This window comes from Anomalospiza imberbis, chromosome 6 (assembly GCF_031753505.1).
Source record: "Anomalospiza imberbis isolate Cuckoo-Finch-1a 21T00152 chromosome 6, ASM3175350v1, whole genome shotgun sequence".
In the NCBI taxonomy this organism is placed as follows: domain Eukaryota; kingdom Metazoa; phylum Chordata; class Aves; order Passeriformes; family Viduidae; genus Anomalospiza; species Anomalospiza imberbis.
The window spans coordinates 15,082,034-15,101,607 of NC_089686.1; the positions used below are offsets into that span (position 1 = coordinate 15,082,034).

Genomic DNA, 19,574 nt, shown 5'->3' on the forward strand with positions numbered 1-19,574 from the left:
GATTTTGCCAGCTGAGGCTTAACTACCTGTGAACAGTTCAGTGCTAGCAGTGTAAGAGCTGTAGAATCTTTAGAAAAGTCCCCAGTGTGAGTGCAGAAATTCTCTGTTCACTATTTATATCACATCTTCAACATATGCAACATTACTCTGAAATAACCCAATCTTCAAAACTCAGCAAAATGGCTAAACTATTTGCAAATCAATATTCTGTTTAATAAAAAAAATATCCTTGTTTATGGTTGTTGAAGATTTCTCATCAAATACAGATACTATACAGCTGGTTCTAGACCTGTTACCCTTTCCTTTACCTTCCTTCCTGTCATGGCGTGACACTGGAAACATATGAAAGAAAATTTTGGACTTTCTTTAATATTAATGTCCAGAGATTCACATTATGAAAGTGTATTGATTTTTTTCTGCTTTCTTTCCAATCATAGGGCAGCTTTCCCATGTTCAGCAGCAGGCTTTCTCCTGCAAGTGTCCTGAGGTGTGGTCTAGGTGTGTTCAAATCTATCTTAGTCATTTGTCTGTCACCTTGTCATTAGCATGGCGTCTGTATTTAATTGGGCTTCCTTCCTTCATCAGAAATCAGTTTTTATATACCATGAAAACTGCAGGCCATTATTAAAAGCCAGCTCTAAGCAAGATTCTTGGCTCTTATTTATACAAGAAGCAGTGAAAATAGTATCTCAAGTACTCCTTCAGGTGAGTGGTGTATGTGAAGAACACACTATGTGTGAATCTGGTATTGTGCCTCAAAGCCACCTATTTCTCAAGTTTTACCTCATAAGCAACTTGGTTAAGGGGTTTTCTGCAATCTGTCGAGCCTCTTGATAGGTTGTAATCATCAACAACTTTCACTGGTTGTATCTTTGCCTCACAGAAAATATTGCTGTATTGTTGTTGTGGTTAGTGTTTCAATTGTCCTTAGAAACAGCATTGAGATCAGCACTCTATTTGTGTGTAGAAAGGGTTGATCCCTCCCTGGACATTGTTGCATTTTGGAGGGAAAATGAGAGAAAACATTATCCTCATTTTAGAAAGTGAGATGCTGTGCATGGGGCTAGGAGGCTCCTGGTAGACCAGGACCCAGTAAGTTCTTGCAGGAAATGCAGACTACACCACCAAGCTGAGTGGTGTGGTTGCCATGCCTGAATGATTGATGTCATCCAAAGGGACCAGGACAAGCTTGAGCAGTGGGCCCATGGGAATCTCATGAGGTTTAACAAGACCATATGCAAGGGTCTGCACCTGGGTCAGGCAACCCCCAGTATGAACACAGGCTGGGGATGAACAGATCAGACCAGCCCTCCTGAGAAGGACTTTGGGGTGAGGGTGGATGAGAGGTTGGACATGACCCAGCAATGTGCGCTCGCAGCCCAGAGAGACAACTGTGCCCTGGGCTACATCCAAAGCAGTGTGGGCAGCAGAGTGAGGGAGGGGATTCTGCCCCTCTACTCTGCTCTGGTGAGATCCCATCTGGAGTGCTGTATCCAGCTCTGGGATCCCCAACATTTCTTATGCTGTGGATCTGTCTAGAAGAGCACCTGTCCACAAAGATGGTCAGAGGACTTGGACATCTCTCCTGCCAAGACAGGTTGGAAGAGCTGGGATTGTTCAGCCTGGAGAAGGCTCCATGGTGACCTTATTGTGGCCTTCTAATACCTAAAAGGGTTCTACAGGAGAGCTGCAGAAGGGCTTTTTACAAAGACTTGCAATGACAGGACAAGGCTTTAAACAGAAAGACAGTAGATTTAGATTAGATACAAGCAAGAAATTCTTCACTATGAGACTGGTCAGACATTGAAACAGATGACCCACAGAAGCTGTGGGTGCCCCATCCCTGGAAGTGTTCAAGGTGAGGTTAGATGGGGCTTTGACCTGCCTGTGGCCTAGTCGAAAGTGTCCTTGCCCATGGCAGGGGGCTTGGAACTTCATTATCTTTGAGATCCCTTCCAACTCAAACCATTCCATTATTCTATGAATCTGATTCCATGTACTTGAATTGCATTAAGGAGAACATTGCCAGCAGGTCACCACAATCCTTTCTCTCTACTCTTCCCTGCTATGCACATCTGGAGAGCTGCAAGCATTGCTGGGCTCCACAGTGCAAGGAGGATGTGGACATGCCAGAATGACTTCATTAAAGTGCTAGAATCATCATTGAGGAATTGCAGTATCTGACATATGAGGAAAGGCTAAAAGAGTAAAGGTTAGTAATATGTAGCCCAGAGAAAAAAGACCTGTGTAGGTCTCAACAATGTATAATCACTCAATTTCTGATAAGACGAGTAAAGACAGAGATTGTGTCTGCTCAGTGGCATCTAGTGACAAGACAAGAGGCAATGAGCACAAATGAAAATACAAGAAATTCCATTTAAATGTACAGAAAACCTGTTAACCTGTTTTAGTGTCGGTGTTGTCAAACACTGCAATAGAGAGATTGCCCAGAGAGCTTATGGAGTCTCCATTGTTGAGGGAGTCAAAACCCAGCAGGACACCATCCTGAGCAACTCAGTGTAAATTACCTTGGTTTGAGCAAGGGTTTGAACTGTGCGGTCCCCAGAGTTCCCTTCCATGATGCTTTGGTCATTCTGCACCCAGGAGTAAAGCTGAGCACAGGATACCAGGCTGTCTGATCTGACCCAGCTGAACTTGGCACACGATCAGAGGGGATTGCTCCCCACATCCCAGATTATAAGATAGTAAGCTGATCTAAAGACTTGCTCTATTTAACACCCATGTTCCTTGGCTTCCACCCCCTGTCCCCAGGCCATGCTTGTAACTGCAATCACCTGCATACAATGTCATCCCAGCTGCATTCTTCTTCTCTGGGCACAGGGCCATACGAGTGACCCAGGAGTCAATATCACAGCTCTTGCTGCCAGTGGATTCCCCATCTGGGAGTGGATAGCCAGGTACACATCTGACAGCATTTGCTAGTGTGGCACAAGAGTGTTTTAAGCCCTGCATCTATTAGAATCGTCACTGGCTTCACCTGGAGACAATCAACCCCAGCCATGGATATGCAGAGACAAAGCAAGGTAGATCACAAAAATTCAGATTCAGATTGTCCTGGTGCATCAAGCCTTGCCCTCCTGTCTTAGTGGCAGCAATGCTATTGGAAATTCTGGGAATTATGCAAATGATGTTCAAAATATTTCTCTGTGGTTGCTGCTTCTCGTAACTTGTTCATAAAATAGTAGATTCAGGCAACTGAGATGTGTATGAATGTTTGATATTAAGAAACAGTAGGTTCAGTTTGAGGAGAATGGGTTTGAATCTAACCAGAGTGATCAGATAGTCATGAATAATAAGAAGTCACATGTGAAACATATCCAGTAAAGTTAAGTGTCCAGTAAAACTAGTTTCGACATCATACTAATCTCTAAAATTATAATGTGTGAGTCACGGCCCTTAGATGATCTTAACCTTTACTAGAGGATACCCTGCTTTGTGTTCAGCAGCATAAACAACTGAGCAAGGACCCGTGCAGACCAGGTGAATACAACAGGACCCTTTTGAATTCACTGTAAGTAACATTTTGGGGTTTTTTTAATGTGGGAAAATTGTCAAAAATATATTCAGGACAAAAAAATTTGAATATTCAACTGAGAAATTATTATGTTCACATTCAAGTTTTGGCTTAAAGATTCTTGGATTGTTTAATTATGATTTTGGGGTTTTTTTAAAATAGAAAATCCTTTGTGAGATTGGCACATTTGTACGGCATGACTCTCCTTAGGAAATCTGCATTCCTAAGTGTTTTAAATTAAGTACATTGATGATAATAACAAATGTAGGGCATGAAATGAAATGGAAGTGGGGTCTTAAAGATTGCTCTCTAAAGCAGCTAGACAGCATTAAAAAAAAGAAGCTGGCTAAAAGAATTAGTGTAAGAGTGGGAGAAGTCACAAACAAATCAGAGCTTAAATTTGAATGTATTCTAGATAGGAAAGTGTACTGTCTAAAAATGGTTTGTCATGGGGTTCAGGCCCTTCCTAGTGATAGTAGTATTTCTATGACCATGATATTCAGAGTGTGAATTATGGAATATTTAGAGCATCTATTACTAAAGCCAAGATCAGCATTCTGAGTTCGCTGGGTTTTGGAGAAACAAAATGATGGAAAGTGGAGAACAAAAATGTGGGATCATGGTGGGAGCTGAAAAGGATTCAGAGCTTTTACAAGGCAAAGGCTACATTTCTCAGTGCAAGTCAAAAACCTTAGATATTTTTCCCCTAGAGAGAGCTTTGTTTTATAAAAGGTTTGGCAGGTCAAATGATCACATACCACTGGAGGATGTGTTGGATTTCTAGATATTCCACATCTTTACTTCTCTCTATTGACAGAAGTTGTTGAACCAATTGTGATACAGTATTAATTTCTAGAGGTGAAAGTATTGCCATAGACGTGGAATTAATGGTTTCCATGCTTCTCTGGAAAAGGCTTTCCTGTTCTATCTCTATTTTTTGTGTCTTTGTTCCTCCAGAATTCACTCACTCATCTTCACTTTCAGCCATTGTACACCCTTTTCTATCTTTCTGATGATAAAGACAGTATTGCTCTAGAGTTTCTCTACTTTTTTTTTTTTTAATTTTGTTTTTAGGTGATTTGATTCTGTCACTGGGCTGGGCATGTCTTTGCATGCAGCAGGCTCACTTATTTCCTTTTGGTGCTCTATGTACATACTCATTTTCCCCATCTTTGTAAGCAGCACTGTATTCTGAGGGTTTTGACAACATCCTATTTGCTATTTCTTTCATTATTTTAGTGGAAGTTGTTTTTTTCTTTTAGTTGTGCTCAATTGTTCAAGCTTTATGAAATTACCATATATGTCCATCACTTCTTCATTAACAAGTGCATTTGCATTCTCTTAGGTGCCTGCATATGGGTTTATATGCAGCCTATTCAAAGACGTATGTTTTAATTTTCACAAAAGAGGTATATTGTGCCTTTCTTCTGTTTTGATTTTTCATCAGTTAAATTTCCAAATTTAACTGATTAGCCTTGACTGTCTCCCTTGCTTTTTTCTCTATAAACCTGTGCTTTTGACTGTTTCATCACTTAAAGCCACTTTGAAAACAGAATATTGGGAAAAAAAAACAGTTTAAAATGAATTGTAGCTTAACTTTAATGAGGGCGTATTTGGAATTACCTCATCCCTCTTTGACTTTAATTTTTATTATTTCATAACCTCTTTAGTAGGTTGAGCAATTTTCCAGAGTCTGCTTCCTTGAAATAGAAAGCTCATTTCCCCCAATTCAAACATCTCAGAGTCATTGGTGCTAAGCTAACTCTGTATAGTGAAGAAATTGGTGTATTGCTAAAAACAAGTTGAAAAGATTTGTAAGCCAAATGTAACTTTTCTTCTATTACAGAATCACAGAAATATGAAGATGTTGCTTTTCCTGTGTCTTTTACTTGTTGGAATCCATTCCAACATTTATTGCTATGAGCCTTATCAACAAGGGGTAAGAAACCAGAATCAAAGAGCACAAGAAAATCAAAACATGCCATTGCAGAGTGTAAGGAACAGCGTTTGTCGATTTGCATGTTGTTTCTACAAAGATATTTCTTCTCGTGAAAACAACGGAAATGTTTTCTTCTCTCCTTTGAGCATCTCTACTGCCTTTGCAATGCTGACTCTGGGTGCCAGATCAGACACCCTGACACAGATTCTTAGGGTCCTTTGCTTTAACCCTCGTCAGATTTCTGAAAATGACATACATGAAGGTTATCGTCAACTCATGCAAATGGTAAACAGAAGGAATGGGGGGCTACAGTTGAATATGGGAAACGTTCTGTTTGTGCTTGATCAACTGAAGCCACAAGAAAAATTTTTAAGTAATCTCAGAAACTTCTATGAAGGAGAAGCTTATCCTATGAACTTCAAGAAGGCTGATCAAGCCCAGCAAAAGATCAATGAATATGTGGCAAGAAGAACGAATGGAAAAATCAAGGACCTTGTAAATAACCTAGATCCACTTACTGAAATTCTCCTTATTAGCTATATCTATTTTAATGGTAAGATATACATATCATGTTCTTCTACTCCATAAATTACTTCCTCAGGTCAGCCTTGGACTCCATAATTTTTTGCTATATGGTTTTGCAGGTGGACTCATATCTTGTTTCCCTTTTGGTCCTCACTTACATTTAATTAGAAAAAACAAAACTATTGGAAATTATGTTCTACTTGACACTGATAATTCCTAGCAAAATGTATGGCAAATTTTTCCATATCTTTTAATATATTAACTTCTTTCCTTCAGAAGATTAAGTGAAATATATGTTGAGGAAGGCATCTCTAGGCAGTAAAGCATCTAATCCTATACAGTCTAGTAGGATTCGAGCACTTTCTTAAATCTTGGCTGAGATCCATTTCTGTGAATTTCAATCCAGCTGGTTTTTTGTTCATCAAGTTCAGAGTTAAATGCAAAGAATGCTATTAAAGGAAAAGTTAGCATCTTATCAAACAGAATATGTTTAGACAACAGCTTTGCTGTTACTGTGTATGTTTATGTATTGAAAACTGAACATGCTACAATAGCTTTAGTTTCGCACTCATGCTCTCCTTATTTTTTCACTAACTGCCTTTGCCGATAGCATGTCTGTAGTCCTGGTGTGCCTAGAGGCATAGGTTTCAACATTTTTTTTTTGATTTGCAGATTCTAATATTTTCCAGTGGAGAGATGGACCCACCAGTATCAAATACAAGCCTATTGACAATAAGCTTGTTTTTCTTAATTAACTTGTGCAGTCTGCTTAGATACAGTCTTCAGATCTTCCCAGAGCTTTTCAGACTTCTGATCTAATGAGAAGAAGAGGATCAAGGCTGTAAGACTCAATCAGTGGTCTGATAACAGATATTGCATCTTATTTCAAACTTTCTCTCTCTTACTGATTATATGCTGAAAGCAAAGTATTTGTAGTCAGAAAAATAATATTCTGTAATTTATCTGATAAAAATATCATCAAGCTTTTTAATTGAAATGGAGATGGCATATTAGATAAGTTTTTAAAACAAAAGCTATCCTTTTAGAACTGTTAACCTGGATGCTTGCACTTTCCAATATGAAGCTTCCCCTGAAAATAATTAAGAACTATATTTCTGTTTTGCTTTGCTTTCCATCTCTGCTCCTTGTATTAATGTCTGAAGATTTGGCCACAACTAAATGGCGCTAATTGAAATGATGACTAATGTTTCTTAGTTCTCTTGAAAACCTACTTGCTTATCTCAAATAATGTTTCATTTAGACTTTTATTAAGCATCAGGTACATCTTTCAAAACAGGCAAAAACTTGATTTTTCTTTTACTGAAAGGTTTGAAGAATGAGCAGTGAATTTAGTAGCACAATGGGGACAAAAGTCCAAGAAACCTTGTATTAAAGATTACTTTGTATTACAGTTAATTTTCACATGTTCTAACAGTAAGGATTGCTGTTTTTTTTTAAGAGATGTTCACTTTACTTCTGCAAAGATTTCCTAGCTCCTCTAAAGTTGGTGGAGTTTCAGTTTAACTCACCAATTTTAAAGTAGATGGATGAAAGAATAGCATTAATCACAATAATATAATAACATTTTTTCAGTCTTGAGATCAAGAGTAGGTTAATTATCTAGACCTGGGATTAATCTGGAGAGGATTTCTAAACCTCCCTTAGCTGTATAACCAGTCCATACTTTCAGGTGGTTGTCCTCTTTTTTGTGCATTACAAACTCCCTTGCACATTACTGGTGACAATTTTTTTCATGGTGTAGCACAGTACAGAATTCCTTCTTCAAGGACAAAAGTCTGGCAATGTTTTCCTGACTTTGATCTACAAGACACGTTATTCCACTATATTACACCAATCCCTTTTCATGCCTTAGTCAAGCTGGTAACAACAAAGAGTACTTCAAATTTCATTTTGCCACTTGAGCACTGTGAAACACTTGAGGAAGATGCCAAGAAGGTCCCTTCTGTTCTCACCCCCTAAGACAGAAGTGAGAACAGGAATAAGAGTGCCTTTGAAATAGGAGGAAAGTATTAGTGAATATCATCTCTGTCTAATCTGCGCATTAACTGATAGTCATGGTTTGGGACCTTAATGATCATCTAGTTCTGATCCCCCTGTAATGGGCAGGGACACCTTCCACTATACTAGAGAGTTCAAAGAACTGTCCAACCTGGCCTTGATCATTTCCAGGGCTGGGGCATCTACAATTTCTCTATTCCAGCCTCACAACCCTCATAGTAAAGGATTTCTTCCTTATATCTAATCTAAATTTAAATTTGCCCTTTTTCAGTTTAAAGTAATTTCTCTTTGTCCCTATTGCTATCTGCCTGTATAAAAAGTCTTCCCCCCTCTATAGGTACTTCCCCCCTTTAGGTACTGGAAGGGACTCTAAGGTTTCCCTGGATCCTTCTTTTCCCAGGCTGAACAACCCCAGCTCTCTCAGCCTGTCTTCATAGGAGAGGTGCTCCAGCCCTCTGATCATTTTCATGGCACCCATCTGGAGTAACTCCAACAGGTCTTTTATTGGAGACCCCAGAGCTAAATGAGAGCTGAATGCAGTACTCCATGTGGGATCTTGCCAGAGTGAAGCAGAAGTGGAGCTGGCCACACTTTTTCTGATTAAGCTCAACATGTGCTTGGCTTTCTGGACTGCAAGCACACATTGCTGGGCCATGTTGAGATTCTCATCATCCTGTAGGACCAAGTCCTTCTGCTCAGGTCTTTTTTCAACTCAAACCATTATTTTCCCAGCTCGTATTTATGCTTGGGATTGACCCAACCCACATGCAGGACCTTGCACTTGGCATTGTTGAACTTCATGATAGTCTAATGGAGCCACCTCTCAAGCCTGTCTCACTCTCCCTGCATGGTATCCTCTCTGTCTGGGTGGCATCCCTTCCTTACAGCATGCCACCATCTTGGTGTCACTGGCAAACTTGCAGAGGGTGCACTCAATTCCATTCCACCGTTCACTTTACCAATAAAGATACTGAACAGCACTGGTCCTAATACCAACCTCAAAGGATCACTAGTCATCCCTGATCTCCTCTTGCAAAACAAGCCATCGACTGCAAGCCTTCAAATGCAAACATCTGGTCAATTCCTTATCTACTTAGTGGGCCACCTCTCACACCCATCTCTTCAGTTTAGCGTCAAGTGTGACAACCGACATCTACAACAGTCAAGGGGGACATGTGGACATGTCATGCGGGACAGTGTGAAATTCTTTGCACAGCTCCTGGTGGATGACATCAGTTGATCTTCCTTTACCACAGTTTACCCCCTTTGTGAAGTCATGTTGTCTGTCACCAATCACTTCCTAATTTTCCATGTGTCTTAGCACAGTTTCCTGGAGGATTTGCTCCATATCTTGCAACTCAAAGAGGTGAGAAAGACTGGTAGTTTCATAGGTCTTCCTTTTCTTCATCTTTTAAAAATGAGAGCTCTAATTTATCTTTTTCAGTCAGTGGAAATTTCACTGGACTGCCATAACTTCTCAAATATGATGGATAGTGGTTTAGCTGTTCCATCTATTTCCCTAATGATCTGCAGGTCCCATGGACATGTTCATCTTCAGGTTCTTCACATGTTCTTGAACCTGACCTTCTTCTACAGTGGACTATTTCTTTCATTCTCCCAGTCCCTGCACTTGCCAGTAAAGATTAAGGGAAAAAATGTCATTGAGTACCTCTGCCTTGTCCATGTTTTGTGCAACCAGGCTTCACATTTCCTTCTAGAGGAAGTTCACATTTTCCCTAGTCTTCCTTTTATCATTGTCATAGAAGCTTTTCTTGTTGCCCTCAATGTCCCTAGCCAGATTTAATTTTATCACACCTTAAACTTTCCTAATCTATTCCTTGGAGGCTCAGAAAATTTCTTTTTATACTTCCCAGGTTACCTATCCTTGCTTCCACCTTCTGTAGGCTACCTGTTTGTGTTTGAGTTCACCAAAGAGCTCCTTGCTCATCCACCCAGGCCTCTTGGCTTTTTTACCTGACTTCTTCTTTGTTAGGATGGATCACTCCTGTGCTTGGTGGAGGTCATTCTTCAATATTAAAAGAATCATAGAATCAGTAAAGTGGGAAAAGACCTCCAATATCTTTGAGTTCAGCCTTTGACTGAACACCACTATATCAAACAAACTATTGGCGCTAAGTTCCAAGTCCAGTCATTTCTTGAACATTTCCAGTGATCATGAATCTACCGTATCCCTGGGCAGCCTTTTAAAAGGTTTGACAGCCACTTCAGTGAAAAAATTCTTCCTGATGTCCAACCTGAACCTCCCTTGAGGCCATTTCTACTTGTCCTATCACTTGTTGCCTGGGAGAAGAGACTGACCCTGACCTGGCTACAGCCTCCTTTCTGGCATTTGCAGAGAGCAGTGAGGTTCTGCCCCACAGCCTCCTCTTCTGCTGCCTAGAAAACCCCAGTTCCCTCAGGTGCTCCTCACATGACTGACTCTCTAGACTCTTCCCCAGCTCTGTTGCCCTCAATGCTCCAGCACTTCAATGTCTTTCTCATTGTGAAGGTCCCAAAACCAGATCTCGAACTGAACTTGAGGTGTGGCCTCACCAGTGCTGAGTACAGGGGGACAATCCCTGCCCTGGTCCTGCTGGCCACACTATTGCTGACACAGGCTGGGATGCCATTGGCTTTCTTGGCCACCTGGGCACAGCTGGCTCATGTTCAGCTGCTGCTAATCAGCACTTTTATGTCCTTTTCCACTGGGCCACTTTCCAGCCACTCTGCCCCCAGCCTATAGATCTGCATGAGATTGTTGTGACAAACCAGCTTTCTTGGGGCCCTCATCCCTCAATGGCTTTATCCCAAGCAGATCTTTGAAGACAAGTTTGCATTCCTGAAGCCCAGAGTAGTGGTCCTAACATCCTACTCAGTTTTCAAGTAAAGTTCTTCTTGAAATCAGTTGGTGTTCCCTGAGTTGAGCACTAGATAAATGTTGTTTTTCAGGACTGGTGTCATTCATGCTTTTGTGATTCATTCTGCTTTTTTTTTTCCCTTAGACATAATAATGTAAAAGTCCTATGTGTTATATATCTGATGATAGAAGTCACTATTAATAGAGTATATAAAAGTATATGAAATGCATAAAAGTAGCAACTTTTCCCTGTTCAGAGCATTGCAGTTATCAATCTATGCTTTCAGAGACCCAAGACATGCACTGAAGAAGTTTAATTTCACTTTTTTGAAAGCTGTTTAGTAATGCAGGCTATGTCAGATGGTGGAGTCAGCAGATGATAATTATTTCATTTGTAACAAGTTGCCCAGTAATCAGTATTCAAATCGAAATCAGAAGTCAACAGGGGTTGCACCTTGTTTCATGGTTTTCTTGATGTCACTTATTTTACTTAGTGTCACAGCTCTACTTTTGCCCATTACATTTGATAAAATGTTAGTTTTGCTCTAGAAGGCAAAATTTACTACAGAGCAATAAGATTTCTTAAAAATTAAAATAAAAACAACAAGAAAACTTTTCCAAAACTCCACAAATTTCCCCTTTTTAAAAAATTTGCTCAGCCTCTGAAACATATGACGTGGATACCTGGAATTTGGCTTTGAAACTCCTCTCCACTAAGGATAAAAACCTTTCAGAGTTTCAGTGTGGATAGTTTGTTTCACCATGACTAAGTGAGGAACATTTGAAAATTTAATATGGTGAACATGACATTGGAAAAGTTTTTTGCTGTTGCTGTTTTGTTTCCTAACTCAGCAGTCTGGTAAAATTAAGCTCCTTATGACTCTACACATCATCAGCTAATATGAGGTATCAACACCTCTCTGCAAGTAACACAAATCTCTTAATTTCTCTGGAGAATTCATCCCTCGTGTCACCCTTTACTTGCCTATTTTGGTTTGGGAATAAGAAAATGAGAGAATCTTCTTTTGACCTTAGATAAAGGCTGCTTTATATGAGGACTTTATAGGCTCCTCAAAACTGTTATCATGGAGGAAAAGTGCAAGTTAGAACCCTTGATAACTTATCTAAATGAAGGATTTTACAGTCTGCTGTAGGATTTGAGGGAGTGTTTTACATCACATTCTACCAGCTGTGGGTTGCTATTGAATTATTCTGAGTATTTAGTAAGATCAAGTGCTCGTTGCAAATTGGTTTGTCTTTGAAGCTGATCCACCTGTGCCAGTTTCTGTCATCTAAGAATGTGTCCTATGATAATATGTCCTATGGTTTCATGTCCTCAAAAATATCCTGTAACTCTGTCTCTTATATTTCAAGCTGAATGGGAAAAACCTTTCGATCCAAAATACACTAAAATGAGCAAATTTTTTGCGGATGGGAACAAGGTTGTTGAAGTCCCGATGATGTTTGGAATGGGCATGTTCAAGCATGGCTATGATGAGCAGCTGTCTTCCACTGTGGTGCAAATGGATTACAAAGGAGATGCTTCAGCATTTTTTATTCTGCCTGATAGAGGAAGAATGAGGAAGCTGGAGAAAAGATTGTCTTGTGAACATTTGTCAAGGTGGACGACATTAGTCACAAAAAGGTAAAATTCTGCAGTTCTTGGTTCAGATGGTAGCCAAGGAAACAAATGTGCTGGGGTATGACACAGAATTAGTATGCAATTTTTAGTTCTGCTTTAAGCAGTAGAAGAAATTTCCTGACCTAAGTTGGATCTGGCTGATTTAGTGTCCATGTGTTTTCACATTCAGTACTTCACTCACTGAAAACCTTCACAGATTACGACTTTTGCTGTTTCTGCATTTTGTTTCCCGTCTTCAGCTCTTAATAAGCCCAAGTTTTATGACTTAGACCCCTTTTCACTTTTCTGCCTTCTATTTACAAGTAAATAAGAGGGGAAAAGGGAGAAGTTTTCTGCCTTCTATTTGCAAGTAAATTCCTACCACTTCAGCCTCTTGTCTCTTTCTTAATCTTTGCCTATTGAAATTAACAGCAATTGTACAGTTAATGCTGAAATAACAACTTCCATTCAGCAATTGTGAGGGCAAAGCTCAATATGTGAAAAAAACCAAACCAAAACAAAATAAACAAACAAAAAAACCCACCAAAAAAAAAACCCACCCAAAAAACAACAACAACCAAACAAACAAACAAAAAATCCCAGCAAAAACAATGTAATTCTCTGTGCACCTTTACAGTTTAGAAACTTCTGGGAACAGCTATGTGGTTTGTGCCTATAGGACAACAAGATGGTGAATCAAGATACTTAGGTATAATTTTTGCCAAAGAAACAATTGCCTTTACAATTATCAAGATGAATGCTAAATACAGTTGGAGGAATTTGTATTTCCTCTCTCCATCTTATAATATGAAAGAGAATCACAGTCGAAGACTAGTTTGTTTCATGCTGCTCCCCATTTTTCATCATAATCATTCTCTCCTACAAAATAATGACACAAATTCCTCCTTTTCCCTTTAATCTTTAAAACAATTGATTGTATCAGCTATTATTTGGAGTCTCTGGGAGGTCTTAATAAAGGAAAGTATTAAATGGAATCATGAAAAGGCTGTGAGCTACCTGTTTGTCCCTTCTCTGTCTGCAAACTGATGTTGATATTAGTGGTAGAAGTGTTGTGAAGAACATCTTTCATTTCTGGTGGCTGACAAAAAGGATAGTGCTGAAGTGTCACCAGTACAGACAGCTGAGATGTTTTAAATGGCTGAACTATGGAGAAAACCTCACGTTCACTTGTGGAAAATGTATCCCACTGCTCCTTTCCTGGTTGCATTGCTACTGTGTGTCTGTGGCTTCCCCTTCCTCTGTACTGGAAGCAAGTGGGGGTTTGTGAAGGAGCTCATGTAGGTAACAGTAAGGCAGATGATTCAGTGATAGCTGCATCCTCATTCAGGGCAGCAATCAGCACGGACTGAAACCAGGAAGTAAGAGGTCAGCAACCTGATATCAATCCACCAGCACTTTTGTTTTTGGATACAGCCAGAGCTGGTATTAGATGCTGTGCAATGCTGGAGGTATGGGCCTTTTCCTTTCCACCTGCCCACTGGATGACTTTCTCTTTGGCTAGATTCATTGAGTGCTCCACATCTCCCTGACCTAAAGCCCTGGAGAGCTGTCCCGATTTCTCACCAGAAAATAGCACTTAATGTCAGTGCTATCACTAACCTCTGTCTCATTATGCTGCTTCTAGATGTAAATGTTGGGCTTAACCTTTGAAAAGTAATTGTTAGATACTTAGGGGAAAAACAAGGAAGAAATTATTCAGAAACATAGAGCTTTAGTTATTTTACAGAAATCAGCAATCTAGTCAAAATTGAGTATGTCAGACACTGGGCTTGACACAGAAAAATAATTATCTATTAATATGTAATAGATCTAATAATATATCTAACTATATTCTGTAAATTTGCTTTTGTCTTTTGTTTTCCCATGCCTTCAATAACTACTTACTATTGTCCTGCTTCTTCAGTCGATATAGTTCCATTTTATCTGTCCTGTTTTATATGATAAATACACAAGGTCACAAAGCCTTTTTTATCCAAAGGTAACATTCAGTGTACTTGAATGTGTTGGATTTTTTTTGTGCTGAGCTTGAGACACTAAAGGAATCTCTTTTTCACAAGGTGAATCCTCTGCATCCTCCGTAATGGCTCATGATGAAGGTGCTTCCAGCAGATTGCACAAAAGATTTCTAACTTCAGAAAATTTACATCTCCTGCATAGGCTAGAGAGAGGCTACAGGCAAAATGTCTTTAGGGAGAAAGTAAAATCAGCTTTTCTCTTATGAGTCTATGTTATTCTGTGATAACTGATCAAATGTTTCACCGTATTCTTGCACTTCTTTTCTGGCAGCTCAGTAAATTTGTATCTTCCGAAATTCACACTTTATGGGACGTATAACCTAAAAGATATCTTATATAAAATGGGCATCATGGATCTATTCACGGATAAGGCTGACCTCTCTGGGATCACTGGGCAGCCCCAGCACAGAATTTCCCAGGTAAGCTTTAACTGCTTTTTGTTTTATGGGCCCATGGTTACTGATACTTTCATCGCTTTCTGCACAGCTATTCATGGTGCAAAACTCATGTAAATAGGCTTTGCTTCACATGAAAAGGCAGCTGATGGCATACAGAGTATTTTATCCATGTTAGTTGCACTGTATAAGCAATTGGGTTGGAGCAAGTTACTAGTCTGTAATTTTTTAATCTATAGATTAAAAGTAGAAGGCTATTTTGACCTGCATTGTACAACTTTATAAAACACATATGACCATCATGTATCCACACCTTGGTGCCTTCTTGCAGCATGTTGTTACAGTCACCACTGGCTGCTTCTGTTTATATCTGCCTTCTCTAGCCTGCTTGTGGGCAAGTAGGGAGCTGTAGGATGTATCACTGCTCATATTTTATGGAGGTGAGGGAAGAGAAAAAACCCTGCTTGTTTTTAAACTGTTTGGGGGAAATTAAAATGCAGTTACTACAAACATTTGGCTTTAAGCATATTAACAATGACTGCCAGGCTCAGGCAAAAGCTACAGATAGATCATGCTTCAATAAACCTAGAGTTTAAAGCTGATAATCAGGCAAACTTAATTGTCTAATGAAGAAAACAACTGCCCTCATGACCCCAAGTGGACATTAGCGAATCAGGATCAGTCAGTGGCTTGATTTCGCAAGGTCAAACTTTTGTGTTTCTGTGCTTCAACCCTCCATTTCTGGCCCTTCATCTTTGTTCCCATTTTTCCCAAAACATGAAGGAACATAGGAAACATAATTTAAGATTTCTATTCATTGTGCTAATCTGCATGTTGTTTCTTCAACTATATGAACTTCTAATACTCAGTTAAATACAAGTAAGAGTTACTCTCTTAACATTTGGTCAAGCTGTGCAGATCTCCATGGATCTGGAGTGGATGCAAAGAATAAGAAAAGAAACAAAGCAAATGTTTTCACTAGCAGGGACATGCCCCTCCAGTGGAGAGTAACTTTTCCTCTCTGGGGCTAGAAGCTTGGGGCATGTAGCATGTAGCTTGCTGATTTTATTCTCCCCCCACCTCGCCCCCAACTTTCCTCTCTTTAAGCAGTGGACTCACATCTGTCCATATGACGCTTGTTTCTTACCAGTAACTACTTCAGGCATTTTTAACTCTCATTCTTATTTAGATGACTAGTTTTGTACCCCCTTGACTTGTAAAATTTTTGTTTCTTCACAGGCTATTCATAAGGCTGTGATAAAGGTGGATGAGACTGGCACCGAAGCCGCAGCTGCCACAGGCATGGAAATAGTGCCTATGTCCGTTCCAGTTACCATTAGATTCAACAGGCCCTTCCTAATGGTCATAACTCTGGAGAACACTATACTCTTCATGGGAAAAATTGTGAACCCTCTGAAAAAAAATTAAGTTAATGTACAAATTAGGTATGTGGTGATGACCACTCTTAGATCAAGTATTAGACCTGATGAGTATGGCATGGCTACAGAGGGGCTCTCCACCTCTTAACTGATGTTATTCACTGATGTTTTTTGTAGATGAGACTCTTCATCAATTTAAGTTATAGATGCATGTTTGTTTGGGCCTTGCTTCTTTTTTTTTTTTTTTTTTAAGAAGGTTGCATTCATGCAGAGCTGTCATTAGCTCTGGGACAAAATAGGCCTGTGTGATACTGACAGCATAGATACATCTTCTAGCAGGGAAGATGAGGAGCGTGTGGGTGGAGAGGGTTTTGTATGTCTGCTTCTTCCCTCATGGCTGCCTTCTCTCCTATCTTTTTTATGTTGACTGACAGGTACAAGTTATGTCACTTTACTATTTGTATCAATTTTCCTACCAACGTGAAATTCATAACTAGCATAAGCCTTAACATGCACAATGCTTATTACCTTGCCCAGTACCATTGTTGTCCAGTGAGTCTATTACACCCTTGCCTGTAAGCTGTTGTCCCAGCTCAGCTGCTGCAAAGGGGTCTCAAAGAAGGGGTGTTTTTCCCCTGCAGATATATACTGCCCTGCCTACTTTTCTGTATAATCTATAGTCCAGACTCATTCCAGGGCAAACTTCAGAGGTTCTAAGAATTTGATCAAAATAAAAAAGAGATACATCTGATCTCTTCACTTTGGCATCCCGGAGCCAACCGTTGTGAATTAAATACACAGCTCAGAGCAGTCAGAAGATTACTTCTAGCTTTTGCCTGCTCCTAAAGTAGCTCCTAGAAGTCCCCAGGCAGCAGGAAGCACAAGCCATGTCCCCCTGGTGCCAGTGTCTGTACCATTACTGTCTCTACCTGGGAGATTACCCATGGTAGTAAGCGCCATTCCAGTATTGTTTGTAGGATCAGGCACCCTACCAATAACACCCATACCCCATCAGTGGTGCTTGCCATGTCTCTTGATATAACCCCTTCTGTTCCCAGACTGTCTGGTAATACAACATTGGTACTCTTTTTCTCATCTGCTTCATGGTTAGTATAGCCACAATATTATAAAGCTGTTTTCACTATTAAGAGACACAATAACCAATCACATTCATAATGAACATGCTTATTTTATTTCCTTGTTTTCTTTCCTATCTATTTTTTTCTTCTGGTTTTTAAAACATCTATCATTATTTTATTTCTTCGCTTATGTTCCTGGTATATATCTGATCTCTGGTTGCAGGAGGGGTCAATTATTGACTAAAGGGGGTTACTCTGTTAATAGGTATTAAGCACTTACACCAGTCTTTGTACAGCCTTGAAATATGCAGACAAATGTACTATGGGAGAAAAACAACAATTAATAAACATGACATTAAAAAGTTTCTAATTTTGCTATTTTACTTCTATAATTCAGAGTTAAGAAATAAGTATGGTTCAAGCAGGTTTTTTGACTAGTGTTAACAAGTAATTATTAATTTACTGCCCATATACATTAGATTAGCACAGTAATGTCAGTAATGAGTTTCAGAAAGCCCTTTGCCTTTAGCCTGAGCAATAAATAGTAGGTTATCTCTGCTAGGCAGAGAACCTTTTGGGAAGGCTGGGCATTAATTTCATGCAAAGATGTTTATTTCAAAACCTTTAGAAAGTGTGCTGCTTCTACTCTATCAAGTGTGTAGCTTCCGTGTGTCTTTCATCACTCTTCTAAAAAGCTCTCTCTTGACTCCCTCGAATAGCTCTATTATCAGTCTTGGCAGATTTTTGAGCCGAAGTTCCTGTTACTCCATAAACAAAATACAGGCCATCTATATCATACCTTTTTGAGTTTTAATAAATTAGGACAGGAAACAAAAAAATAGCTTAGAAGCTTTTTGTAGAGAAACCCACTTCCAAATTAAAATCACAACAAAAAAAAAAAAACAACTCATCTGTGGCATTCAAATAATGCAATAAGAAAAAATAAATTTAGTGTTTCCTAAACTGAAAATTAGGTGTACTAAACTTGCCTACATCACTGGATCCATAGCAAACCTTGACAGGGTACTTTCTTCAGGTGCTTACAGATATTCGTAATCTACATCAATTTAAAAGCACTGCATATTTTCCTAGGTCACAGATAGTTTTCTGACAAAACCAGATCTTGCAGCTTGCATTCTTGTAAAAATGTACAGCAATGCATTTGGAAGTAAATCCAAGAAACCCTAACTTGAAAAGGGGAAAAAATAGTATATTCACACAGAAAACTAAACTAGAATTAAGAAGAAAAATTTGAGAAATTGAAGTCATTATCAGTTTAGGGAATGCCCCCTTGCCAAAAACAAGAATTCCAGAACATTAAAACTGCAATAAGAAATGACAAGGAGAACTTTGAGGGAAATGCCACAAAATAATATATTCTTTTTAAAAGAGATCATTTCAAAGAGCCTGAGGGATCAGTAGATGTTCAAAGTGTAGAAGTGTTCAAGGGGGGCACTGGTAAAACAGAAAAGCTCAATCCATTGCACATGGCTGAGCTTAAACCACTGTTCCAAGTTGAATTAACAATAGAATAGTATTGGGAGGGGGGGGGAAGTAGTCAAAGAGCAAGTAACAACAAATTACTCTGATTGTTTAGTATACATGCAAGGGCTGTTAGCTGTTCCAAGAAGAAAAATGTTAAACTTTCCACACTGATGCAACAGTTAAACTGTCTCTGTACCACACTAAAAGGATGTGACAAATGTGATGTTCAATTTTTTTCAAAAAGATGTAAGCAAGCATCTGGAGTGCAGACTAGTTAGATCAACTTCAGGTTTTTTGAAACTGCAGAATTTTTAGTTCTAGGAATAAGTAGGACAAAACATTAAATAATAAACATGGCTGTCATATAAACATAGAATCTTTTAGGTTAGAAGATCAACCCTTAAGATCAACTGTAGCCCTTAACCCAGAACAATCAAGTCCAATCCTCTCCTTAAGTGCCACATCCACACATCTTCAAAATACCACCAGGGGTGTTGACTGAACCACTTCCCTGGGAGGCCTGTTCCCATATTTGACAACTCTTTCCATGAAGAATTAATTCCTAATACTCAATTTAACCACCCCCTGCCTCACCCCCCTCCTCCCCCCCCCACCCCCAACCCCAGTGCAACTTGAGGCTCTATTTCTTCTTCCATCACTTGTAATTTGGGATAAGAAACTGACCCCTACCTGACTACACCTTC

The 19,574-nt window shown here is 39.4% G+C and overlaps 1 protein-coding gene across 4 annotated transcripts; it reads left to right on the forward strand.

The window, feature by feature from the left end:
- Nucleotides 1-2,751: 2,751 nt before the first annotated feature.
- LOC137475329 (serpin A3-4-like) lies at nucleotides 2,752-18,230 on the forward strand. 4 transcript variants are annotated; one of them, XM_068192519.1, is made up of 6 exons: nucleotides 2,752-3,044; nucleotides 3,465-3,532; nucleotides 5,382-6,027; nucleotides 12,250-12,520; nucleotides 14,804-14,951; nucleotides 16,167-18,230. In XM_068192519.1, exons 3-6 carry the CDS (start codon nucleotides 5,394-5,396, stop codon nucleotides 16,353-16,355), a joined length of 1,242 nt encoding a protein of 413 aa, XP_068048620.1. In that variant the 5' UTR covers nucleotides 2,752-3,044; nucleotides 3,465-3,532; nucleotides 5,382-5,393; the 3' UTR covers nucleotides 16,356-18,230. The 4 variants fall into 4 exon arrangements, with proteins under 4 accessions (XP_068048620.1, XP_068048621.1, XP_068048617.1 ...); XM_068192520.1 differs by having other exon boundaries at nucleotides 3,468-3,532; XM_068192516.1 differs by lacking the exon at nucleotides 3,465-3,532.
- Nucleotides 18,231-19,574: the final 1,344 nt, after the last annotated feature.